The 27,419-nt window shown below is 40.8% G+C and overlaps 1 protein-coding gene across 1 annotated transcript in view; it reads left to right on the top strand.

Annotated features, from left to right (window-relative positions):
• The first annotated feature begins 8,536 nt into the window (after nucleotides 1-8,536).
• syt7b (synaptotagmin VIIb) overlaps nucleotides 8,537-27,419 on the top strand; it is a 44,034-nt gene continuing 25,151 nt past the window's right edge. The window contains exons 1-5 of the mRNA XM_056412722.1: nucleotides 8,537-8,558; nucleotides 8,760-8,863; nucleotides 15,522-15,601; nucleotides 16,729-16,869; nucleotides 25,095-25,442. Of these exons, the coding sequence (XP_056268697.1) occupies nucleotides 8,537-8,558; nucleotides 8,760-8,863; nucleotides 15,522-15,601; nucleotides 16,729-16,869; nucleotides 25,095-25,442 (695 nt within the window). The remainder of the gene's footprint in view (nucleotides 8,559-8,759; nucleotides 8,864-15,521; nucleotides 15,602-16,728; nucleotides 16,870-25,094; nucleotides 25,443-27,419) is intronic.

The raw sequence follows: 27,419 nt of genomic DNA, 5'->3' as shown, positions 1-27,419 counted from the left end.
TATTTATGTTGTCAAATAAATTTAGTGAAATTAAATTATATTATAGTTCTGAGATGAAGTGGACTAGAAGTTCAAGATTCAAGATTCAAGATTCAAGATTCAAGATGTTTTATTTGTCACATACACACACAGGGTGTGCAGTGAAATGAAAGTGGCAATGCTCAGCAGGAATGTGCAAGGGCAACAAGTACACACTATTTACAAATAAAAAACACAATATTTACAGTAAGTGTGTGTGTGTGTGTGTGTGTGTGCCTAAGAGGGGCAGTTGTGTGGGTCTATGTGGGGGTCCTGGTGAGGTCGGAGTTCACAATCCTGATGGCCTGAGGAAAGAAACTCCGTCTCAGTCTCTCTGTTCTTGCAACGTGAACGGAGGCGCCTGCCTGACCGCAGCAGCTGAAACAGTCTGTTGTTGGGGTGGTGAGGATCCTTCATGATCCTGCCGGCTCTGGTTCTGCACCTCCTGGTGTACAAGTCCTGCAGGGTGGGGAGTGTAGTTCCAATAGTGCGCTCAGGCGAACGCACTACTCTCTGCAGAGCCTTCCTGTCCTGAGCGGAGCAGTTGCCAAACCAGGCTGTGATGCTTCCTGTCAGGCCGCTCTCTACAGCTCCAGAGTAGAAGGACTGAAGGATCCTCTGGGAAACTTTAAATTTCCTCAGCTGCCTGAGGTGGTAGAGGCGCTGCCTTGCCTTTCTCACCAGAGTGTCTGTGTTTGTTGACCATGTCAGATCCTCGGTGATGTGGACTCCCAGGTATTTATACCCGCTCACCCTCTCCACAGTAGTCCCGTTAATCCCCAGTGGTGAGTACGTCCTCTGTTGTTGTACACTCCTAAAGTCCACAATCAGCTCCTTAGTTTTGGTGACATTCATGATGAGGCTGTTGTCCTGGCACCAGGTGACAGATCAGCAACTTCCTCCAGGTAGGCCTTCTCGTCGTTGTCGGAGATCAGGCCCACCACCACTGTGTCATCCAAACTTGATGATGGTGTTGGAGCTGAACCTGGCCACACAGTCATGTGTGTACAGGGAGTACAGTAGGGGCTGAGGACGCAACCCTGGGGGATCCTGTGTTCAGGGTGAGGGATTTGAGGTGTGTCTGCCCACCCTGACCACCTGTGGCCTGGCGGTCAGGAAGTCCAGGATCCAAGCACACAGGGGGTGTTCAGTCCCAGCTCAATCAGCTTGCCGGCCAGTCTGGAGGGACTATGGTGTTGAAAGCTGAACTATAATCAATGAACAGCAGTCTGTCTTAGCCCCTCTGGCTGTCCAGATGAGAGAGTGTGGTGTGCAGTACCTGGGAGACAGCATCATCCGTGGATCTGTTTGGGCGATAAGCAAACTGCAGCGGGTCCATGGAGGAAGGGAGGAAGGCGCAGATGTAGTCCTTTATCAGCCTCTCAAAGCATTTCATGACCACCGAGGTGAGGGCCACCGGTCGGTAGTCATTCATACATGCTGGAGAAGCATTCTTGGGCACAGGGACAATAGTGGATCTCTTGAAGCAGGCGGGGACCACGGACTCAGCCAGGGAGAGGTATGAAGTTCAATAAAGTGGAAATACTCAAGTACAAGTATCAACATATTGTACTGAAACACAGTACTTGAGTTGCCACAATGTACTTTGTTACATTCTACTGCTGCTAGAAAAAGAGCTCATGTTCTTTACAGGTGTTTTTTACAGATGTTCTTTATTTTGCTCTCGGGGTGCATGAGATTGATGCCTTTAACCAAATGAGCAAGCCTCCAGACGAGTGTGGCACTCCAACACTCTATTATGCCTAAATTGCTATAACAAAATGCAGCTATTAATTATGGGGTATTTTGGTTTAGTTTTCCTTAGTACATAAACACAAATTAGATTCTTATCAACACAACAAATAACAACCTTTAAAATCTGATTAAACACGCTTATATATTGAAATTAGCAAATCACTTAATTATTTGAACACAATAAGCAAAACTGAATTGGCCGATACCAAAAGTATTAACACAATAACTCAAATCCTATGATGCTTCTTGCCGCTATTTGTACTGAGTAAACTCAAGTGTACTACTTCTCCAAACCTCACAGTGGGCGGTCCCCTACAGACTCGCACGAACATAAGACAAGTTACAGGCCTGAGCGTTGCACTGGTGCGGCCGATAAAAAAAATTCTCCATTTTCTTGACCTAGCTCTCTTTTTTAATGGCTCCACATGTCTGCCACTGTTTCTTCCTTCCATGTTTATTTTTATTTCTCCTGCCCTCTTCCTGACCTATAACCAATTACCACAGGTAGCATGGGTTTCCTCTTCTTATCCCTTCTTTGACAATGTGTCATGTCTACATCCTTCAGGTTTTATTGTACCTTAGAATCCAGTCTTTTTTAAGGTCAATCAAACACGTTTTATTTTAATAGCACCTGTTAAACAAATCCGATGCAATTAAAAAGTGATTGACACAAAGAAAAACAGGATGTTGAAAAAAGATGAAACAAGATGAAAATAGAGATGCATACTCAGTTTAGTTAAGAAAATAAAAAAATTAAACACAATATTGGATTAACTGATCATGGGGGGAAAAAAGGAAAATGATAATAAATAATAATAGAATTAGAGTGAAATAAAATATGCAATACAATATATATAAATAATAAAACCATAAGATAAAAATAACACTGAATATATACAGGACTGTCTCATGCATTCATTATCAACTGAAATATTGCAAGCCTTTTATTCTTTTTAATATTGCTGATTATGGCTTAGAAAACTCTAAAATCTATCTCATAAAATTTTAAATATTTCCTCAGACCAAGTAAAAAAATTTATAACAGCTGAGTGTTTGTCAAGGCTCAGGAAACCCTTGCAGGTGTTTTAATTAGACAATTCAAGTGATTTGTTTAATACCCTACTAGTATACTTTTATTCTAATATTTAGAGATAGGATATTTGAGTTTTCTTAAACTGTAAGCCATAATCAGCAATATTAAAAGAATAAAAGGCTTGCAATATTTCAGTTGATTTGTAATGAATCCAGAATGCATGACATTTTTGTTTTTTGAATTGCATTTCAGAAAATAAAGAACTTCATCACAATATTCTAATTTTCTGAGACAGTCCTGTATATATATATATATTTATATAATGGTTAAAAGCAGAATAACCAATGCTTTTGTTCCGCTTTGTGAAACAGCTAAAAGAGAAGAACCAGAGGATCTGAGGGGCCCTACTGGTTCATAAACTAAAAGCATTTTCTGAGCCTTCTACACCAACAGGTAACCTGTTTTATAATAGCTGTAAAATGTGCTCTCCTTTTGATCCCAGTTTATACTCCGGCAGCAGAATTTTGAAATAATTGTCACTGACATTGTATTCTTATGGACCAGAAAGCAGAGTATTGCTATAGTTCAGTCTGCTAGTTACAGAACCATGCCTCCATCTCGCTGCGTTGCTCAGTGAGAGACATGGAGGTTCTTCATGGAAATGTTCATCAACTGACAAACTGATGTTTTTGTGATAAGTGACATGTTTGCTTTGAAATGAACCCCTAGATTTCTTGCTTCTCGGCTTGGGTTGAGTTTTTCTGTGTCTGCCTTTGAATCGATTATTCGTGCTGGTTGAGCTGTAAAATAATTGTACCATATCTAAAATACTGGTTAAAAAGTGAAGAGTGTGTGTCTTTCCTGTGTAAATTACCTGCATGACATCCTCAGGACAAAGATCACAAAGACCTGCTAGATGTTATATGATGAAAGGTGTGTCGTTATGGTTGCTGAGCCCTCTGACTTTGATAGTTTCAATAATTCTTTTTTAGACTGCTTCTCTTGTCAACATGTTTGCCCTCTCATTTTCTCTGAATGTGCTGAGACCCACATCAACATGATGATTTTCCTTTCTTGAGTTAATGAAAAATAGCATATCCTGATTACAGTATTGCAACGAACCTGTTCAATCCATTCTAATGCCGTCAGCATGGGAAACAATTCATGGAAAACAGTAAAGAACAATCAGTTATCGGTAACTAGGCACAGCCACTGTAGACCCTGTTGTTTGTGGCTCCTTTGCTCCATCTGTAAACATCTGAATACATGAGTATGGTCCATAACTGTAGTTTTCACTGGTTAAATCTGCAGTCTATTCCTATACTCAAATAACTCAAAATATACACACAGATTTTCTAATTCCCAGATATTTCTATCAGGCCCTACCACACTTGCACAAATGCTTTATCATATGCTCCCATATCTTTTGCCATTTGCTCTCCTGTTCCGCCAAAACTTCATTTTTCTTTCCCCTCCTTCTCCCGACATGTCTCCCTTTTTGATGGATGGTTATCTCCATGACCCCTCAGGTTGACCCACTAATTGTTCCCGCTGGAACCACAATGGCATGTCTTGACTGATATCTACAGTAACCAATCAAATAAATGAGCTGCAACTAAAGGTAGAATATGTTTTTACGTATTTTAGTTTACCTTCCACTTTGCCTTAAAAATGGTTTATAACTGTTTATTTTAACACCATATTCAACTATGTACATCCTACCTTTTTCATGCTTTATGTTAATCTTAATTTCAGTTCACGATTTATTCTTTCTTTCTTAAACTAAATTACTTTGATTTGAATCATTTGAATCCAACTTTATTAGGATGTTACTTGTTTTATTCCCTTTCTCTTAGACTGGGACTAAACCAGTTTGAGCTTTTATGAATACACACAATTAAAATGTTGGCCATATATTGCCCATTGCCCATTTAAAGATTAGATTATTCTGAATTAGGATCTAATTACATTTAATGAGCTTGCATGTCAACAGATCAATCTCCAATCTCCTGATCAATCTCCTGCTATTAAGCAAACTCCATCCACTGAAGAAGAAAGCTATTAAGTGGACCAGGAGTTAGTGTTGATGTGTAAAACAATGCATTGTCTGTATCCGCTGTAAGAGATTACAATGAACATAATATATAATGTGTAAAATCAAAGGCAATCACTGGTCAAAAAAGTAATTTATGATCAGAGCTAGAAACCAAAGGCCCACAGCAACTAGACTGAAGCAACATTGATGAGGCTACGAAGCTTTGATCTAGATTTCTAAATATTTAGCTCCAAATCAACTGGGCTGGCCGAGTAGCGTCATGCAGGTTAACCAGGTCCTGTCATCTGGTCTCCCTGCAGACAGTTGAGGCCACGACAACTCCAAGAGAGGTATTCTTCCCAGGTGGCTAAACAACCACAGCTGGCTCTCCTCAAAGTGGAGGAGCAGTTGCTCAACAAAGAGATCATTTTGGTTCGCTGAGCTCCTCACCCTGTCATGAATTGTTAACGGCAACATGTCCATTTTCTGTTTCCATTGAAGTGGACCACACATCTCTGTGGATTTGTTCGTACAGTTTCATGGACCTGTACTTGTAAAGCGATTTTCTAGCCTTCCGACCACTCAAAGCGCTTTAACACTACATGACATCATTCACCTATTCACACCCATTCATACACTGATGGGAGGGGCTTATGTTCCACCTGCGCATCAGCTGTAATAAACATTCACACACATTCACACACCGTAGGCACAGCTACGGGAGACATTTTGGGGTTAAGTGTCTTGACCTCGACGTGGGCTAGCGGAGCCGGGGATCGAATAGCCGATCCTCTGATTGAAGGATGACTCCTGCTTACCACTGAGCGACAGTCGCCCCACTTTAAGCATATTTTATTCTTTATTATTATAAGTTCACTGGAAATACAGTGGCTTTTGGATGATCAACGTTATCAGTTAGACACAAGCCCAACTAAAAATAAACAGTAATAGCAAATAAAACAGAGTTTTAATTACCTTAAAAGTACTTTAGAAACTCAGATTGTGGTTCCGTGATGATTATTACATTTTAACGGCTCATTTACTGCACCAGATGCTCAGTAGGTCATTTTGTGAGAGAGGTCACGGTGGGTAGTGGATTTTAAAGTGAATTCTCTCACTTCTTGGCAAGGATTGTGTTCTCAAGTGAGGTTAAAAGAGATCATACAGATTGCCACTGGGGCGCAGCAGCTGAGATAATAAGAGTGTTTTATCCGACCATCATAGTAAAGTGAGAGCTGAACCACCACATAAGACAATGGATGGTATTTTTAATAAGGTTTCTCTCTCTGTTAGGTATGTGGGTGTTATAGTTGCAATATTATTTGCAAATGTGTGTGGAGAGCTGTGGAAATGTACCTCAATCTGTGTGTTTGATTTGTGAATGTGTGCAGGAATCTGAAAATGTGGAGTGAGATTGTGTTGGGGCACGAACAGCTTTCTTTCTCCGAAGTGCCGCGCGACAGAAAAAGTTGGAGAACCACAGCTCTAGCCAGTGGGGATGGATTCTGTCCATGGTGCTGAACTTGTGGTGCTATTGAATTATGAATGAAGAAACTGCCTCAACTCGGACATGAGGTTGTTGATGCTGGTTGTCAGGAGACAACTTTTTACTTGCAGTTTTTATTCGAAAGTTGTAATCTTTATAATATGTTAACTTCATAATGCCGGCCCCAGAGTTCCTTTTGAAATGGGCTGTGTATCCAGTGTTCGGGGCACCAAACACACTTTTTCTGTCAGATAAGCAACAAAAAAGTCACAACTTGTGTGCACCAAAACAAAATGGTGACTGAAAGGATACCGTTACACTGCATGCATGCACTGGCTTTTATCTTTTGGATCTCATCATCATGCATCTTTTGAGTCCCTAAACTTGGGCACGTTGTTTGTATCCTGTGCAAAAAATGGTGCATTTTACCAGCAGCAACAATGCAAAGAATTATATGTAGAGGCAGCTACAGAATGCAAATCACAAAAGTTACATAAGCACTTAAATCTATCATTATCATTGGCCTTTTCCTATTATGTCTTGGCTTGTGAAGAGAAATCCCTTTTTCTAGTGGGTTTGTGGTTGAAATTATAAATTCCATTTGCTGATAAACCCACCAAATGAAAAACACGGAGGTCTCATTCTTCATTCTTATGCTTGTGTTTCCTCAGGCTGAAGAGTATTTCAGCTACTTTTGCTGTTTCAACCGAGGTAGCTTTTGGTTTTCTTTGGGTTTTTCTAAATTGGCAAGGAATCTCTGGTAAGATTGAGACCACTTATCTGTTAAGCACTGAAACACTTTTGAAAGCGATGTTACCACAACACATCATCTACAGCAAGAAGAAATTCAACCCTGAGATCTTAATTGCTGGCATATTCTGCCATGTTTGATATTTCAAAAAGAAATGAGATACCTTATCAAACAGGCGAATATAATTTAATTTGGGTGAGGCTGGTCGGTAAAAAGGAGCTGACATCTCAGAAAGGGGAGGCATTCAAACTGCTAAATGCTAAGATACAATCCTCTGCACAGATATAAGCTGGATGAGTCTGTCTGAGGCATACAAGGATGTTGTGCCATCCCAATCTGCAGTTAGTTATTTTTATAAAAGTAATCCTTTCTTAAACTCTCCGATAAATTATATTTATTCAATGTCATGTGCCTCAAGTAGCGTATTTTAATCTTTTCTTCAAGTAACCTTGTTTTCAGATTTAACATTTTTAGCATTGTTGGGCATTATGTGCCTTTAGTAGCTGGTAGGAGTAGGAGCAGCAGCAGCAGCAGTAGTAGTTGTTGTAGCAGCAGCAGCAGCAGCAGCAGCAGTAGTAGTAGTAGTAGTAATAGAAGTAGTAGTATTAGTAGTAGTCGTAGATACAACTGAAGGGAGCAAGAGGGATTGGGAATGGCATGCAACAAACACTGCCTTAACCATAAAACAATAATGCTGTATAATAAAAGGCTTTCTATAAATGTTAGTTTTTTTACTTATCTTTTGTGCCACTGAAGAAATGTCGGACAAGCAACGTGACCAGAGAATAACAGTGTTTAGAACTTTGTTTGTTGAGACAAAGTGAGGAAGTTAATAAAACGTCAAGGCAGAGGATGAATGGGGATGAATAAATTGGCTTAGCTAATACACTTCCTCTGTTAGTCAGCCCGAAAAAGAAAAGTTTAAATGTAGAACATGCTCAGGCAGGGATGAAACGTGAAATGGAGAGATAAAGGGAAGAAAGAACCGTCAAATAAAATGTTTCAGTCGAGAGAGACTCTCCTGTATTGCTGAGGAAAATGATGTCGCACAGTTATGAGCTCATTGTTTGCAGACAAAGTTTTGCCAACGTGCCATTGCATTTTGAATAAGTTGGCAGATAAGTTGGCAGGCATCTGTTGGAGCGGCATCGTTGAGAAGCAGTAATTCCAAGACGTAGAGATGAGGAATAGAAGACGGTGGAAGAAGTTTTCATCTATCAGGAGCAAGACGGGAACAGAGTTGTTGAAGGGCTTAGCAGATAGAAGAGAGAAAAGTCAGCTGGTAATTGCATGGCTTCTGGCCCCATGATATTAGCTCTCCCTGACATGTCCGCATCTCCTATCGATACATGAAGCAACATGAGCATAGAGCCATCTTAGTGGCTCCATGTCATTTCCTTTGCACTCATGTTGCATTTCTCTTTGTGTCTTAGTGATGACCGACGCTAGTTGACAAGGATGAATGGGGAAAGGAAGGAAGGTGCAGTACAAGGCATTGCTCCTTATTATAGATAAATGTTCCCCCAAAATGATTTTTTTTGTCATGATCTGTACTTTAACTCCAGCATAGACTTATGTGGGGTTTCAACAATGGACAAAGACTTAAAACCTCAGGTGCAAGTGTCATATAAATTGCACTAATACCCTCTTCTCTACGTGTCTTTGTCTCTCTCTCCCTCAGGCTCTGTGTCTCTCAGTGTATTCCTGGTGTCTGTTGCGTCCGTAGTATGTGCCGTTTGGCTGGTAGCTCTATGTGGCGTCTGCACCTGGTGTCAACGTAAACTGGTAAGTTACAGAGCTTATTAGTCACATTTCAATGTTGACATCTATTTAAAATGATTTGGAGGAAGTCATTTCAACTGAGCTGAGGCCCTCTGTGAATCACAACACTTTGGACAAGGACAGAAGCCCTTCACACGACACAGCTGCACTGAACCTGGGTGTAGTTGATCATGTAATGCTAATTAGTTTCTGTTTTGAATGAATTCTTCTTATGACAGTCGAAAAGTAGCATTATTTACATCACTCACTGCCGAGCTATGATATAAAATGATTATAAAATTGTTATCTTTGGGTTTTGGACTGTTTATCAGAAAACAACTAGAGGTTTAAAGACATCACATTGATTGATTGTAAATGATTAATTGAATAATCATTGATTCATTGATAATGAAATGAAATCCATCCTATTCCATAGCAATACTTTTCGTGATTACTTAAAAAATGTGAACGGCTGTCTACAAAACGTCATTTTCATTCAACAAACAAATCCAAACTTATAAAGATGTCTTAACTAAACATAAACACTTTGCCAACATAAAAAAATGTCTAACATTAGAAAACATTTTATTTAAATTGGGGCTTGTTTAATTCAATTCAATTCAGTTTCTTTGTATAGCCCATTTTCACAAATTAAAGAGTGCTTTACAATCTGTACACATAGACATCCCTGTCCCAAAACCTCACATCGGATCAGGAAAAACTCCCAAATAACCCTTCACGGGGAAAAAAGGGAAGAAATCTTCAGGAGAGCAACAGAGGAGGATCCCTCTCCAGGATGGACAGGTGTAATAGATGCCATGTGTACAGAAGGAATCATTACACACAAATTAAAACACAGTAACAACACAATCGATGAATATGACAGAGTGTATGAAGAGTTGGTAGTAGGCATATTCCACGATCGAGACCTCCACGATCCATCAGGCAGATGGCGGTAGAGAGGAGGAGTGGGCGGAGTCTCAGCAGGGCCATGGCATAGTTAGTAGTAGGAATATTCCACGACCCAGACCTCGATGATCCATCAGGCAGATAGGATCTATGACGTCTCATAGGGTCCGATGACCCTATGAGACGTGAAGTCAAAAGGACTCCGGGGAGAAAGCAGAGTTAGTAATGTGCAATAGAGAGATGAAAATTCATCCAAAAGGAGGGAGAAAAGAGGAGAGAGGTGCTCAGTGTATCCTAAACGTCCCCCAGCAGCCTATAAGCCTATAGCAGCATATCAAGGGGCTGGACCAGGTGAACCTGATTCAGCCCGAACTATAAGCCCTGTCAAAGAGATATGTCGTAAGTCTACTCTTAAATGAGATGACTGTGTCTGCCTCCCGAACTGAAGGTTGTTCCATAAAAGAGGAGCTTGATCAAAATATAATTAAACATTCACCTTCAGCCTTTGCTATTTTAAAGGTTTTGATGCCTCTTGATTTAGGACAAATGTCGCCCATAAAAATGCAACGGTCCTTCCCATTTTACAGTCAACCATGTTTCTGAACAACTCTAAGCTATTGAAGATGAACTGCAGTTGTGTGGGCAGTCAGGTTTTATTTTGAAGACCTTGAACAGAATGTATAGCGGTTATCTGATGTATTGTTGTTGTTGAATAGTGTTTTGCTTCCTGTGCTATGTGGCATGGGAACCAGAGAGAGTATGTTTGGCCATGATAGCAAACATCCAAAACCTTTTGCTCTTTGTAAACATGGCTTTGTGCAACATGGCTGCTTGCCTCCAGCCTCCAGCGCCATGCTAATGATTCATATGCTAATGAGCATCACTCCAAGCTATTGGCTGCTGCTGGAGCAAGTGTAATTCCTCCAATACATTTTGATCCGCTGGCATTTGCTACACTCTGTCACGCTCTCCTTCCCCCACTGCCTCGCTTTTGTCCCGCTCTCTCATTGCTGCCCGTCTCTCGGTGTGAGGAGGGGAGCGCAGCCCAGCGGTTGATACACAAGCTGAGAGTTAACTGGGCTATTCAGAAGAAAAACAGCTGACCTGAGCGACATCATTCTCCAGAGTAATATACATGATCCCTAACTAAAGTTACATCGTATGTTAAGTGCTTCTTCAAATCTAAATTGCTATCATTGCTTTGGAAAAAACATAACAACATTGAACCCAAGAAACAGAACGATTCCTTATCTTTGTTTAACTTTATGTTATCTATTTCTCTGTCTTTGTTTTTGTTTCACCCTCCTTTTCCTTCGATACCAAATAGTCTGGTTTGTATTTGTCCTTTTGTCACTTTATCGGCATGTCCTTGTCAGAATGTCACTGATTTAGTTTTCGAGGATTGTGCCGCTCTCGTCTCCGGAGCTGTAACGACTCGTGTGTAGACCCAAATGCACCCTCGACTGCAGGGATCCTTCGAACTTATATTCCACACTCTGAAAACGGCAGGCAGAGTATCAACAGGACGAAGGGCTGGTAGGTTCTCGGAGAGTTGGACTAGTGGGTTAACCAGGGACAGGCAGGGTCGGCAACAGGAAATCCGTCGAGAAACAAGTGCTGGAGAGTCTGGCATAGAAAAGGAAGAACAGAGTGTGTGTGTGTGTAGGTGTGTGTGGCAGGAGACTATATAGGGATTTGATTATTGATCAAAGACAGGTGTGTGAACAGGTGAAGGAAGTCAGACTGACGAGGTGGGAGTGACTGAACCACAGAGTGAGGAGCTGAACTGTGACAACAGGTGTGTGAACAGGTGAAGAGAGTTAGACTGACGACGGGGAGTGAGGAGGGTGTGGAGCTGAAACTGTGACAGGAGCCTTTGTGGTTCCCATCGTCCTTGTCTGCTTCTTACATATTACCTTGTGTTTGTTTTGTGGGTTCCATTCATAAAGGTTAAATAAATAAACACCCACAGGTGAAACAGAGCTAATGTGTGAGAAGTGGGAATTTAAAAAGGTCAAGCATGTGATCTGCGGCTCATTTTCGTGATGAATCATTTGGGCTGGACAAAAGCAAAATATGTCACCATTTCCCAGAGCATTTTTGTTCTGCTTGTCCAAATTGCAAGGATCTCAAATGTATCATAAATTAAGAAAAATAAAATCCGCCTTAAACAATAATTAATTAACAAAATAGATATAGTAGAAATAGTAATTTTCTGAGTCCGTTTTCACCCATAAGCGTCTCATGCTGAAAAAACCCTCAATCAGACTTATTTATCGACCAGTCATGTTTAGTCTTTTTAGTGTTTCATCTGTGCTTTGTTGCCAAAATGTTTTTTTTCGTAAACATAATCCAGCTGGCAGCAACGGTATTTCATGCAAAGAGTAATTTGGAAAACAAATTAGAAGAATATGAACATCCAATATCCTTCTGAAAACATTTGCTCCAGGAGAAATAAAACTGTTGGAACTGGTCTCATGCCATTAGTTGTTTTGTGGGAGTGGAAGTGGGAGGAGAGGCAGAGGCAGAAACAGGCAGGAAGAGACGTTGACGCTGGTCAGTGTTGAACATCCAGGTGTGTGTCCTCTGCACTAATCCTCTTCATTAATCTGGAGTCTGCTTCAAACCTCCTCCGTGCTGTCCCTTCGTGTTTATCATTTGCTTTTCTACTCCATCTTCCCTTCTGTTTCTCACATCCACCCACACTCGCTCAACATTGTAACTTCTCCAACCTCTTCAGCCTCCTTCAGATTTTATGATTCTGTTAAATGATTGATGAGCTTCACTCGATAGCATATTCCTGACTTCTTGATATGATTCTGTGCTGTGTGTACAGTATGTGTGTGTTTACGGTAGTGGCTGAATGCAGGTCCAGATTAGGTCAGGCCTCAAAGTTAAACTCTCTATTTAAAATGTTTCTCCCGAGTTGGACACATGAGATGTGACATGATAAATAATTGAGTGTATTGTGGAAGCATTAGAGGAAGATACAAGAGAATACATAAAGAGGCCACCTGTCTGCGGGACACTGAAAGCTGTATTCAGATAAACATTCAGCACTCTGCTCTGTCTGAAAGCCTGTAGGCTGCTTAAAATCCTCCATTGAGATCAAGTACTGCATTCATCATTGAGTTTTAAATTGTGCAACAAATCTCTCAACCAAAAAGAGCCAAGAAATCCTCCATCAACGCTGATGAGAAAGTCGACGAACTAAAACACAAACAGCATTAATACACATTTGTTTACCCTTTTTAAGGCACATATTTCAGAATAAAAATGGCAGGAAATGTAGAAACTAGAGGAACTGTCAGTGCAGTTTACATTGATAAATTGGTAATTTGTCCAAAAATGCTTAAAACTGTTTTCATATGAGGAAACTAGAAACTCAAAGTGTTCTTCATCGAGAGAGGAACCATCTGTTCTGAGATTTTTTCGGACACCTCTTAATTATTTATACGTTTGCTTTAAAATCTATCCATACATAACTGATTCCACCCAGAGCCTTCAAACGAAGCTCTCCTCTTATATGTTCCTTTCTGTGGCGTGTTGTCAATCTTGTCTCATTCATATAACATGGTTTTCACTCATATTCCGATAAAGTGCCCTAATATCAAGATGTTTATAAACTTTATACAACAACGTGTGCTATTCTGTGACTCTTCTCTCTATCGTAAATAATGTCAAATCCAGTCGGCTCAGCAAATCTGTCCTCATTCGGAGACTCTACGTTGTCTCCTCAGTGCTGCACTTACAACAGAAGGGTCTTTGGATTGAAATGCTCAGCTGGAGCTTTTAGATTAGTCTACTCTCCAGTGTCCTCCACCAGTCCTAAAACATGCAGGTCAGAGTGACGAAAAATAGCCTCTCGGTGTGAATATTAAACAGTTATTGCATGTGACATGAAGCCGATTTTCTGTCGGAGATGTGACTGCACATCAATGTTTACAGTACTTGGTGTTCCTGAAGCAAGGGCTAAACCTCCCCGCACTGCTGGAAAAACAGTAGGACCTACACTTGACACGGTTCTGTGAAAAAAGGGGGATTGTTAAAGTAACTCCACTATAAAATGTCCACCTGTGACTTGTATACACCAGCAGAAGCTGATAGCTTACAGCAGGACAGAAACCATGCACTAACAATAAAAGACAGATCCTTTTCTTCTTGCGTCATTTATTTTTCACAGTTAACAATTCATGGCAGATTGCATCACTTATTTAGCATCAACTCCTCCACTATGGCTTCTTTTGAGCTGCTTTTATGGGGATATTTGTAACCAATGCTGCAGAGTGTGTGACTGAACAATCTTTGAGGAAGAGGGAGGGCGTTGGATTGACACTTCAAAGAGCGAACAAATCAAAAGGAACATATTCCCCTCATATTGTATTTTGTCATTCAGGCACTTGTGTAAAAGTCCTTGAGTTTTTAATCTTCTTCTTGTTTTTAATTGCTGGCACAACGTGATATTTTCTTTTAAAAACTAGGAGTCATTTGCCAAGTTCTGCATATTTTAAAATATGGCATATCTTATTCAAACTCAATGAAGTTGATGATGATCATTGTCCACAGCAACAGATGGTAACGTAGCAGAGCTCTCCAAACAGGATTGAATCCAAAACATCACGATGAGAAATAAAGAGATGTCTTTCCTTTTCAGTGGACATTTTATGGCATATGTGCTCTTTATGTCCTTGGTGTGTGATTACGACGGAAAAAAAACATTATGTAAGAGCAGAGGGTCTGTGTGACTCAGCTGCGAGAGCTCTGGGTTATAACCCCCAAAAGTTCAATAAATACAAAGTTCAATAAAACGTAAAGCTCAATAACTGCATTAAGTGAATATTGCTCTGCTGAAAGCACGGTCCATGATGTTCTGAAAATGGACAGAGTAAGTAAAGTGAGCTGTATAATATATTACACTATAAATATGTGCCTTTTTGCTGCCCATATCGAGAATGTTCTCACCCTACAACTGATCTGGTTCCTCCCGAAAAAGAACTCTTCATAGAAATGTGTCATCTTTGAGAAGAAAACGTTTGTGTTTGGGATTTGTATCAATACCACACTCACTAAATGTTTCACTGTGATAGAAGATTTGCAGTGGGGATTGCCTTTTTTAATGTGTTTTACTGAAACAAAGAAGACTACTGACACTATCTTCAATTTCAAGTGACAATAAGGTAATTTAATTTTGTGTTTATTTTTGCAGTCCCTTTGGACAAAAGTGGTATTGTTTTCGAGCGCTGCTGCGGGGGTCTGACCGTCTGGCCCGCCCCTGGTTCTGTCCGGTCCCTTGTCTTTCTTCTCTCCAGCAAGCCCAGCTCTGTGGTGCCGTGTTGGACTCTGTAGCTATGCAGTGACCCCTTAAACCACTACTAGGAGTTAACCTTTGTCTTTACACCCGTAATACACCATGTCAGCTACTATTTCACCATTGTGATAGAAAGGGTTCTAAATATTTAGTTTTAATAAATGTTTGTCCCGTTTTAAATTATTCTTACAGGTGTTCTGTGTCTGTTTTCGTTGTGCAGTAAGCAAGCACATTTCCTTTGTTTGTGTGTGAAAGCCTGTAAAGGTTTGTCTTGGCATCTCGCTGTAGTTAAGTGGTCCCTGGTCATGTTGTGATCTCATTCATCATATTCCAACATGTTTGGGACCTGATGCTGTTCCAAAGCCTTCGTAATGTGCACTTCACATACCAAAAAGCTTTTGTGAAGAATGATGATGAAAACATGGCTCTAAGATCCGTCTCTGTCTCCCGTTTGTTTCTTCGCAGGGGAAGAGGAATAAGCCCGGGGTGGAGGCTGCCAGCTCTCCAGATTCTGTGAGAGGTCGAGGGGAAAATAAAGCCATCAAGTAGGTGTCAGGGAGGGTTTAGACAGAAGCATATGGAAATGATATATGATGTGGTAATAGGATCACATTTTAACAAGCTCCCATTTCTGATTGGAAAGCTAATCTTGTATCACCCCGCCCCCACCCCCACCCTCCCATGGTCTAAAATGGTTCACCGTGAAATGATGCCCTGAAGACAGTGTTGTATGGGTATACTTCTCATTCATCAAAGAGGTTGAATTAAACAGACTCTTGAGAACACAGTGGAGGAAAGTTATTATTGTATATTATCTTTGTATCAATCAAAGATTGTTTTTCCGATAATAAAAAAAAGCGTTACTTCCAAATTACATTACTTTCTTTTGTTTGGAATACGAACTATCGCAAAAATATAAAGTCAATTGTCAGACACTAGAACACTGTGATCTACCATTCAGTTGAAAACAGTATGTTCAAGAAAATTGCTTCAGAATATTCACTCTCTGTCTTTTTTAAATGACTGTGATCGTGAACTGTGCTGCCATCATGCATAGCTGTAGTTTAATTATGTTGGACTGTAATATTAACATTGGAATAAACCTTGAGAATGTATGTTGTTATTATAATTATTAATCGAATAACACTTTGTTATTTATATCACTCATTTGTAATAATTGTCCTTCCTTTTTCATTTCCAATGTGTGTTTTTTCAATAAGCTGTTATTTTTGTTGTATACTAACTTTTCTACCTCTTCTGACTTTTATTGGTTTCCTCGACTGTGACAGCGTGATAAAGCGTGCAGGTCACTTCTTGTTTCTCCACTCTGGGTGTTTTTCATCATAGTCCAACATATCATGCTCTGGAGTTTTGTGTAATTTTGTAATTTTAGACTTATCTTGTATTTGATGTATTTATTTTATTCAGTATCTCGATTTAAAGTCAACTGTGTCCTGTTTTAGAATGTAACTTTACAGGCGTTGACATTATCAGATTTTTCCTATTCATTAACACTTTCCCCCGACCTTTAGATGTATGAGACAGTATTCTAACTTTGTTCTTTTTATGTCTTTTCCCCCCCTCACCACTTCTGTCATCTGTCTTCTTTATAACTCACTTTGATTGCATGGGGCTCTCACCTGTATTCTCATCTCCACATCTCTCTCTCTAGCCACAATGATATGGACAGAGACTTTTGGAATAACAATGACAGCAGCAACGTGCAACAGAGGTGGAGCTCCTACCCACCGAAGGAGTTCCTCTTGAACATGTCTCCCTATACCCCCTATGGAGACCCTCGCCTCACGCCCAAGTGAGTCTCAGTCATGGCTGGTAAGGGACCCTCAATCTGGGCAGGGCTGTAATGAACTGGGGCTTACGTACACCTTGGAAAATCCCTCAAAGCTGTTTTACATAATACAAATTGGGCCATATTAGCACTGTTTCAAACACCATATCAAAAAGTATAGTTTGGCTATTTGTGTACTTAAGTATCTGGCAAATAACACAAAAGATACTTAGAATCAAAGGCCAAGGTCGATCAATATATCACTCTGAGCAGTGAAAAGGTCATATTTAATAGCCTGGAGGGGGTCAGAAAGCCTCATTCTGTAATGCTACCTGGCTACATGTCTTTTGAACAGAAGTCTCCTCTCATACTTGGTAATCCTCATATTTTGGCTCTCAGGCAAGTTGACAGCGAGGTGGTGTTTAGTATGCACTGCTTGCTGTGCAGCACCTGATAGAGATGTGCAGCACCATCCCTCAATATTGCTGTGATTCCTAGGACTGCCCTAACATTGACAGAAATTACGAGCATTCTCCGTTTCTGTCTGCCAACAGCCGTACTACGTAATATCTTATTTGAAAACCGGCTTTAAATCGTAAATGTTATTCAGATCGAGGATTACAGAGTACATATTGGAGACCCTCCTTGTTGAGTCCCATTTGGTCATTACAATCAAAACTCAAAACACGGAACATCAAATCTGGGAAACAACATTTTAGTTTGCTCTTACACAGTGTACAGGGTGTACAAGTGAAAGGTTTGATAGCCCTATTCCCTACAGCCCTGCTGGCCTCATCAGACCCTTGTTACCTCTCACCTGCAGCCCATTGAGTGTTACCATGGAGACGGACATTCCTCAGAGAGCAGATCTCACTGTTTCAATTGAACCTTTTCCTCTTTTATTCAACACAACCTCTCCATCCCACGTGTTAAAATCTGCCTCTTAGTTTGTTGTCGCAGACTTGACTTAAGTGTGTACTTATCGAAACCACCAGGGGCGACTGCTGTTGGTGTATCTTTGAGTGGGTTAGTTTGAAGGAATAGTTTTTGACATTTTGGGATTTGGATGAGAAGAGGGTCTCTCGTACCTGCTTGTTAAATGTGAAGCGACAGAGCTGCAGATTAGTTTAGCTGAGCACAAAGACTTGAATCAGAAGTAAACATAAGATCAACACCTCTTACTTATACTATCAGGTATTTAATGTCAGCTAGCTTAAAATAAAGACTGGATTCCAAACAATGGTAAAAAAATCAACCTACTAGCCTTTTTGAAAAGATGTAATCTTTCACATCTACAAACAGGTTCAGTGTCTCGCTCAAATTGACTTTGACATGCCGCCCTGCTTTACCCCCTGAGCCACAGCTGCCCTGATTTAAGCCCACCGATTTACACTTCATATCTGGTTTCTAATCCGTACAGGTGTGTTAAAACCGGACTGTTTCTCAGCCGGGAGCCATGGCCAGGCCACCTGCAGACACTCTAGAAAGTTAGGCTACTGCGCCCGACAAAGAAATAGTCCAGCTCAAAACCAACCCTGCAAGACGATGAATATTTATTTTTTCACTTCTTTTTTTTAAGTGTTAATTACTGAGGTTAAGAGGTGCTGGTAAACCTTGGGGTATCTGTTTCCTTGCAATTCCAGTCTTTGTGCTCAGCTAAGCTAACCCCAGCTAGCTTCCCATGGAGCAGCTGTGCGAGTGGTGTGTGATCTTTGCATTCAACTTTCTGCCAGAACGCTCATAAGTTTATTTCCCAAAATGTTCAACTGTTTCTCTATACTGGGGTAGTTTCTGTTTTACTTCATTGTAATCTAATGTTGTGTGTTTGTGTGTTAGGTCGAATGTATATTTTTACTCCTCTCACCTCTTCGCTCTGTGTTTTCTGCTCATTTGTTGTCACTACTCCCACTATCACTCATAATACTGTCCGTGCTTTAAGGCGACCTGATAGCCCTCCTGAGTCTGGTCTCATGAGCCCTGTTCCAAAAATAGAGACACTGTCTCTGCTGTGTGAAGTTTGGGTGCGATAGCGTCTCTTTCATATCTACCTCCATTCCATCATGTAGATGCATCTCTCCTGTCACCGAGGCATTAAGTGAATCTGTTCCTTCTCATCCTCTCTAATTACAACTCACTTGACTCTTTCAAAACCACAGGGTGATCAATGACTTCATCTGTGCAGTGATGTTGAACTATTGTGTGAATCAGTCAGCGGCAGCAACTGTTGTGATTGCATAGCATTATTTTTTTTAGATAATTATTCGTATTTGAGTGGAATTTATTTAGCTGTTGATAGTGCCATTTCTGAGTCAACCCTGACTTACACCTTCCGGTAGAGATAATGATGCTTTTAGGCAGGTTTGTTTGTTTATCACCTTTCAAGCTCAAACGCAATTCAAAGTGTTTACATAAGGTGAAGAAATGCATTAGATTAACTTTTAAAAATAAAACCAAAGGGAAATAAATGTAATTAATAATGATGATGATCAAAATCAAAAAGAAGACCAACATGACAGTTATTGTGTAGTTTTAGTTCAGTAATATTTCGCCCACGTGTTGTAGAGAAATGATTCATAAGCACAGGATAGCCGTGCTGATGAATCGTAGGTGAGAGTAGTATGAACAGGTTAATCACAACAGCAGCCAAGATAAACACAGAAAGATCTTATTATTCAGAGAGAAGTCATTCATTTGACTGCCAGGCTGCACTCAGCGTCTCAGTGTTGTGCAGCTGCGTGTTGCGTGGTTTGTCCCTGTGCTGAAGTCGACGTTCCTTCTCGTCACAGTGACGTCTCAAGTCGGGCTCATGCGACGCCATTTTACTATGAGTGTGTTTTTTATAAACTCATTAGATGAACAGGCTTTTGTTTTCATTGTGAGCTGCAGGTGAGCTACTGTGAGATGAGAGACATTAGTGTTCTGTTCTCTTAAAATATCTGAAAAGCATCCGACTTGTTATTCAACTATTATTCCTGATTCACAGAGCCAGCAGATTGGTCATTGCTCTCTCCTGTGGAGTGTAAAATGAGGCAGACCTGCTGCACCTTCACACTACTTCAACTCTTTCGCCTATTTCTCTACAGATTTACGTTCAAAAAACGATTTTACCAAAGTGAAAAGCTGAAATGAGAAAAAGTTTCCAAAAGGCAAAAGCTCTTTACTTTACTTGTATTTTACACTGTACAAGTGATTTTGAGGTTTGAATATAAACGGATGAATAATCCGTTGGCATCAATGCTGAGCAGCTTTGGATATAACTTTTGTACTTTTGAAGATATGTGTCTCAGTCAAGTGTCCACAAAAAAGACTCTCAGGTTTACACAATAAATCTCCACTCAAAGCTCTTCACTGCTTTTTACTGACTGAGTAGTAGTGGTTCCTCAGAGTTGTTGTTGTATACTGGACCCTTGTGGCTCACAACGTGTCTCAGTCCCCAGTTTGACCAACTGCACTGATTAATCTTTTGCTCTTTGGCTCTGTACGTCTGTGCGTCTGTCTCTCGTCTGTCCGTTTCTCTCTCTCTCCTCTTCGTATCCCGGTCCGTTCTTTCTGTCTGTCCGTGTTTCTTTGTCTCTGATCTACCCGACTGCTCCTCCCAGTGGGGCAGTGGATAAGGGTGGGCATGGCGGTGCTGGACCCTCGCCGGGGACAAGTGACAGCGGGGGTGGTGCTTGCTCTGGGTCTGGGGCTGGGCCCAGTCGCAGTGACAGCGTTCGAAGCATGGTGATGGGGGGCAGCAGGGCCGGGCGCTGGCAGGCGGTCCAGAGCCACATGAATGCTGGAGGTCTACGGTTCGGCAAGTGAGTGGCGCATGGTGACAGGGGGTACGCATGAGGGGCCACAGGGGGCACCACAACCGCATGGAGTGGATAGGGAGGAAGAGTGTGAGTGAAAAAACAGCGAATGGCCTTGTTGCATGTACACTCGAAGAAGGACATCAACATAAGCTATTTCTGACACCGTGCAGATGAAGATAATGTGAAGGGTAGGCTGGAGGAGAAGCCAGCTGCTTTGCTGAGTGCACCTGCGATGCATGAGTAGCTATCGGTGGAAGTCTCTCGACTACAGAGGGCTTCGTCACCCATAAAGAAATACCATTTTCATGTCAGCTGCTACACCTCCACCAGCTGATGTCAGGGCAGTCTCGGCTGTTCCTCCACAGCCACCAATGTACTGAAGGCTGTGACAGTTTCAAGATTCTCAAACATAACAGATGCTCACAAAAAAGTGTAGTTGCAAAGTTGAGAGGCGATATTTTAGGCATTCTTAAAATAAAAGTCCCATTACATTTACTCATGGCAATATTATTGTTTGTAGCATCTTCATGAAACTCTCCTGGATCATCATTACAAAAGGTACAGATGGTTCAGGTGCATGTGTTTGATAAAAAAGCAAAGGAATAAGGAACAACATTTTGGGGTAGGCGTTAACTCATACTGTTGGACAGCAACCTGTCTGCAAAAATTATGGCCCAAGCATGATTTCTCAGAATTAAGTTTAAATAATTAAAACTTGTAGAAATAACATCAACCTGTAATATTGTTACATTATCCGGCAGATAATGTTCAGTAACATTGAGGATTAAGGACATTTTCTAATGGGAATAAGGATTTAGCAAAAACATCTCTTGAACCAGCGACTCCTCCAACTTTACAACTCTAAAAAAGATTCACCAAGACTAAGTGTTGTCAACATTTATGGCCTACCACCCATGCTACTGTATTTTAGGTAGCTTAGGTTTGATCTATTATACCCAAACAATTACTTGAAATTAGAAATGGTCACTGTAAAATTAAATTAAAACATTATCCTGATGTGACTTCTCATCCTATTTAATGCAGTATGTAATGATTACACTATAGATGTTAGATCCCTAAAAGGTACAAGTATCAATATTTCATAGTTGTTTGTATCTTTGTTCCCATTGTCCTGTGTTCCCCAGTTCAATATCCAGTTAACACACATTAAGCAAACTTCAAAAGATTTTATGTGGTCAGAGTCTCATTTTCCCTGTGTTCAATTCAAAGTTTCCTTTGATGAATTCCCATAATAGCCTGTGTCTTATTAAGCAAATAGAGTGATGGTGCATCTATCTCAGGTTCCCGTTATGTGCTATATAGAGCTGGGGGACCCGTTCTCATTCACAAGCAGTAAAACACGTACTTATTTAACCCAAACCAAGATCTTTTCTGAAAGATGAACAAGTAGTTTTGTTGCCTAAACCTAAGTGACACCAAGGGGCCCCGACCAAGTGTCCATATGTGAAACGATGGGAATGAGAACAGGTTGGGGGAACATAGGACCCTGGGATCATACCAATATGATATGCAGAATATGCTTCCATCTTTTCAGCAAATCCTTTCCCATTAACCATATTGTAAACCTCTTCATATGGTTTAGCTCTTACCTCTGGTCAGCTGATCCCAGCACACAAATCACACAATCAGTAACACCACCTTCCCAGAGCAAAGTGGCTCGAGACAAACATTGAGCCAGAATAACCCAAAGGTCACCTCCTGATCTCCAGCTGTGCACAACTTGCTCTGTATTCAAATAATAATCTGTTTCATATGATATATGTGAGTTATTTGCGGATAAACAGATGGTGGTTAATAAAAGCTGTATATGTTTGCACATTGAGGAGATAATGAATAATACATGTAAGATCTCTCTGTATGTAAATCGTTGTCCAGAGGATCAAACAGTCTCTTCTATTGTATCTCCTAAAGGTCAGTAAATTAAAGCAAATCTATTATTAAGCAACGTATAGTTGAATAGATTAATAAACAATTGAAGTGTGAAGATGCACAGTGGATCATCTTCAGTTCATTCATTTGTTCATCTTGAGCCAGCTTGTTATCTATAATAGTGTCTTTGTTATGACACAGTAGCTTGATAAGAAACAACAAAGCAAAATGAAGCTGTCAGAATTTATTTTTTAGAAAGTATACATTTCTTCAATGCGTGATGAATGAATCATTCTTCATATTTGACTGATTTTCACAAAGTTAAATAAATAATGTACTGGTACAGTACGTGGCTTTTTAACATGACAATGAGACTTCAAAAAATATTTTTAGACTAGAAACTCAAATGCATTATTCTTCTCTCCTGTCACATTTCAGATCTACCTGTGTTTCCATTTCTCCTCTGGAATTGGTTTCTATTTTGGGGCACTTACCGCTCTCTCCCTCACTCCCCCTCTCTCTCTCTCTCTCTCTCTCATTCACTCTGTTAGTATTGTGTCTCTCGCTCTGAGTCCTCTATTCTTGTTCTTCAGCTGCCTCAATTTTCTCTAATTACAAAATCATTTAAGGTTTATAGTCATCTTAATTGACTTTCAAGCAAGAAGAAATGTGAAAATAACCCTCTAAGTCAGTAATAGAATACAGCAGATAAAGAGGGTTCACGCTCAGAGAATATAAATGACTGGTGTTATACAGACAGCAGACGACAATAAAGACAGGCAGCACCTAAAAGCATGAGAAGTTACAATTGATGAAAAAGGATGACTATTGTACAGCCTCCAAATGTACGTGCACACAGCCTTCAGTGAAAGAAAACAAATATTAGAAAACACATCGTGACATCTTCCAGAGAGACAGGGAGAGACAAAGTGTGAGCAGCCACATATTTCAGTTTTCCTTATTGCTTCTTAACAGTCAAATGGATCATTTTACGATCACATCGTTTATATTATGGCCGTTGTGTCTTAACCATGTCAGTTTAGTACGGCAATGATATCCATGAGCCTCAGCTGCACTAGCTAGAGAGGAAGACAGTCTGTAGCAAATTCAAAACACATTCTTTGTTGCTTTGTACAAAACAAAGTGCCAAAATTAGCAAATAGATCCCCAAAATGACATGATCTATAAAACATTTTTTTTTAAAGTTGCCTGATTGTATATAACAAAATGTATCTTTGGCGTAATAGTTTGCTTTCTATTTATACAGGCTATCATCTTTGACTTAAAAAAACAAAATAAGTTGCTCACATTTGGTTCTGATGATTCAACTAACAGTTGCCCAATGTTGTCTCTGCAAAGAATACACTTTTACTTATGCCACCATCTCTCCTCTCACCTCAAAACTCTCTGACACGCCTACCCAACATAAATGCAGTAAATAATAAAAAAACATTAATCCACATTTACTGATAAATAAACATTCCCATCAAAGCCTGTCCTCAGGAAAGACTTAATCTCGCGCAATATGTATGAGAGAAAGCCTGCATGCACGGGTGCATGCATATGAGCTCTGCCTTGTATTTACTTGATCCAGCATTGCTTCGCTCCTCGGGGGGTTTGTCTCATGGCTCTTCAGCAGAGTTAGAGCTCAGTTAATACTGAAGAACGAGCACTAAGACAACTCGAGTCCAGGCAGTAAATCCTCCCTCACAGCATTAGCTCCAGGCAGAGCTGTTTAGCACAAGCCTAGAGCTATCAGGCCGGGCAGTCATTAAAGGGAGGATAAGCGGAGAAGCATTCTTATGTGATTGTAAGAGTAGCAGACCGGTAATTAGAGCGCGGGCTTAAAGAACGAGGATCGGAGGTGGTGTAGAGATGGATTGATGTGAGGACTGAGGGTGGAGAAAATATGAATGGACAGAGGAGATGGAGCGCAATTGAGCTCAGAAGTAGGAAGGTAATGGGAAGAGTGGGAAGGGAAATCAGAGCAGGAGCAGACAGGACCTGAGAGAGAGAGAGACTGGTGGAAGCAAAAGACAAGCAGCTAGAAGTAGGTCAAGGCTAATTAAGGGAATAATTTAGAGCTGCAGATGGATAACAGAGACTCAAGTTAAGTGATGATGATACTTTAACTTCCACTGCAGAGGTTTGTTTTGACACCCGTTTGAAACAATTGTTTACATATTGCATGCCAACCCATCCAGGCTCACACACTACCATGCAGCATACGCCTGAAGTTCTACACAGATGTTAAACCGTTACCTTAAGCTTTATGACAACTCTGTTCTTCTTTCTCTCCCTCCTCTCTCCCTCTTTCACTGATCGTCTTTGTTGTTTGTTCTCCCTTCAACCCCTCTCTCTTGGATATTCACTGTGAACACTGTGTTCCCACATTTCAATCTTTTTTTATCTTCTGAATCATCTTTTTGATCTACTTTCCTCTCTTCTAAATCCTTTTAAAAAACTACCTGCCCTGCCCTGTATGTCTCATTTTATCTCTAACTTCGATGTCTTCCTTGTTGTATCCGTCTCTGTCCTCGGTGCGCCCATGTGTCTGCTTAGTTTCGGGGACGCTTCCCTTTCGTCTGCTTCCACCCTGGAGCACATCCCGTCCTCAGCCATGGCGCGCCCTCGGCCCTTGGTCCGGCAGCAGAGCCTCCAACAGCCTCTCACTCACCAGCCCCCTCCGGGTCCTAACGACCCCCCAGTCACCTCTCAGAGCCTGGGCCAGCTGCACACAGGCCCAGGCGGCGGGGGCCCACGCGGGGGCCCACGCGGAGTCCGGGGGAGTCCGGCTGGAGCCTCCCGGTGCAGAGGTGGAGGGGCAGGTCGATCAAGGTCAAATCCTGGCAGCTGGGATCACATGATGGAGCAGATCCGGCACAGAGGGCTGGACGTCAAGTCGTTCTTGTGAGTTTCATGAGGTTTTCTACTCAGGTTCTCTACAAATGTTGCTTCCTTTGCTAAACCTAAAATGTTAAAAGAGATGCTGATTCAAGTCAACTGTGGGCATTTTTCAGGGTATATAATTCATGTGGATGTTTGTGTCAGATGTGACAGATTTTAATACATTATGACCATTAATAGCTAGTCATGTACATCTTTCCACCAATCAGGAGGTCATATTGTCTTTTCATAGTAACTTCTATAAGGGCATCCAGTCCTTTGTTTCTCTGTCATTGTGTGGTTGAGTGAAGTGGATATACTTGTTTCTGCTTATGACATTTATTCTGTGCTATAACATCAAAATAGTATTTTATTGTAGAACACGTGTATTGTATATATTGTGAATACCTAGTAACTCCAGAGGATCTTAAGAAAATCTAACTTCATTTAAACTTCTCCAAAGTGCATATATGACTTCAACTGGATTTAAAAAGGTTTCATGAAACCAAGCTTTACAGAATGGTCTTCTATTATTCTCTAATATGTTCATCATCCCAAAATACATGAACTGCATAGTTGTAGGTTATTCTCCTCCACCGTGGAGGATATATGAAGCAGTGCAAACAGCTGGGAAACTTTGCAAAGTTGTGAAAAATGCAAATTCCTAACTAACTTTAGGAACGCAGTGTGACTGTCGACATACTGTGGGCTTGATCCATAGGCTTACAACAATTAGAAGAAGAAAAACGATAGAAGTATCTTCCCTTAAAAGCAAAGATCATTTCGGTTTTTACGACGCCAACAATTTTCCGATCCATTCAATCCCGAGTGTGATGGCTGCTTGTGAGCGAAGGCGACTCATTGTTTGAGATCCCGAGCAAATAGAGCTGATAGTTAATGATAATTTACAGATGATATTCTATCTATACGACTATAAACTGGTGCTCCACAAAGTAGCATCACATAAACATCCTGCCCACAAACACAGACATTCACTCACACACACACACACACACACACACACACTCCTGTACTTTGTGCGTGTCTTCCCATTAGCCGTGTCCCCGGGCCACTGCCTATGTGAATCATCATTCCAATAAGGCTGGGCACATATATGGGGAGGTGGCATCACCCATCGTCCCTGTCCTCATAAATCTCACTGGACCAAACGCGTCAGCCGTTGACCCTGAAGGGGGAAACACATGTGATCAGTGTTTTACCTTCCACGTGTGTCTAAGTCTGTCACGCCATCTGGCAACTGAACCGCCCCTCTTACATTTCAGATCGATAGAGCTGGTGGAGGTGGTAATGAGTTCAGAAACCCTGCGGTTGGAGTGCGCGTGTCTTTTTTTGGACATCTATACCAATCCATTCACCTTATCGACGAGTGCCATGTTGGTACTGTTTACACATCCCCAAGGGTCTCTCAAGTGCTAGCGTGCTCCTCTTGTTGTCAAACAGCCTCTTGTTAAGGAGGGAATGCAGTACAGAAAGCACATACAGGCTGGGAAATGACATCATAAGTTGGACATATGGTAGAGAGGAAGAAAAATTAGTGGAACGTGATGAAACTGACGAGCAATCTGTCACAGGCTAATACGGGGGACATAATCGGTTGATCCTGTTGCTATTTGAGTGAACTTCTTAGCTATGTGCAAAATGATACATTAATTTCTGTCATTGTATCTGGCTCATCTTTGCAGAAATTAAACTTGAAATTGAGAAATGGCTCTCAGTGATCAAAACTTCTTTTATCATGATGATAGAAGTTTTGATCAATGAGACATTTTTCAGTGTGTTTCATCCTAAAATAAAACATTGAGTAATGATCAACCTTCTTTGAGATCGTTGCTAATCTGTAAAAAAAAAAAAAAAAACAGGAGATAATTGAGCTGCTTTTTATAATGATGTCTTAAAATTCTCCATCAACCGATATTTATGGATGAACAAAATATCATGGGAATTGCCCTTTAAGAAATGACTGTGGTAAAGTGAATTCAG

The sequence above is a fragment of the Pseudoliparis swirei genome, chromosome 4, assembly GCF_029220125.1.
Source record: "Pseudoliparis swirei isolate HS2019 ecotype Mariana Trench chromosome 4, NWPU_hadal_v1, whole genome shotgun sequence".
In the NCBI taxonomy this organism is placed as follows: Eukaryota; Metazoa; Chordata; class Actinopteri; order Perciformes; family Liparidae; genus Pseudoliparis; species Pseudoliparis swirei.
Note: the sequence above shows the minus strand (reverse complement) of the source record. Positions and strands in the feature narration are given on the sequence as shown.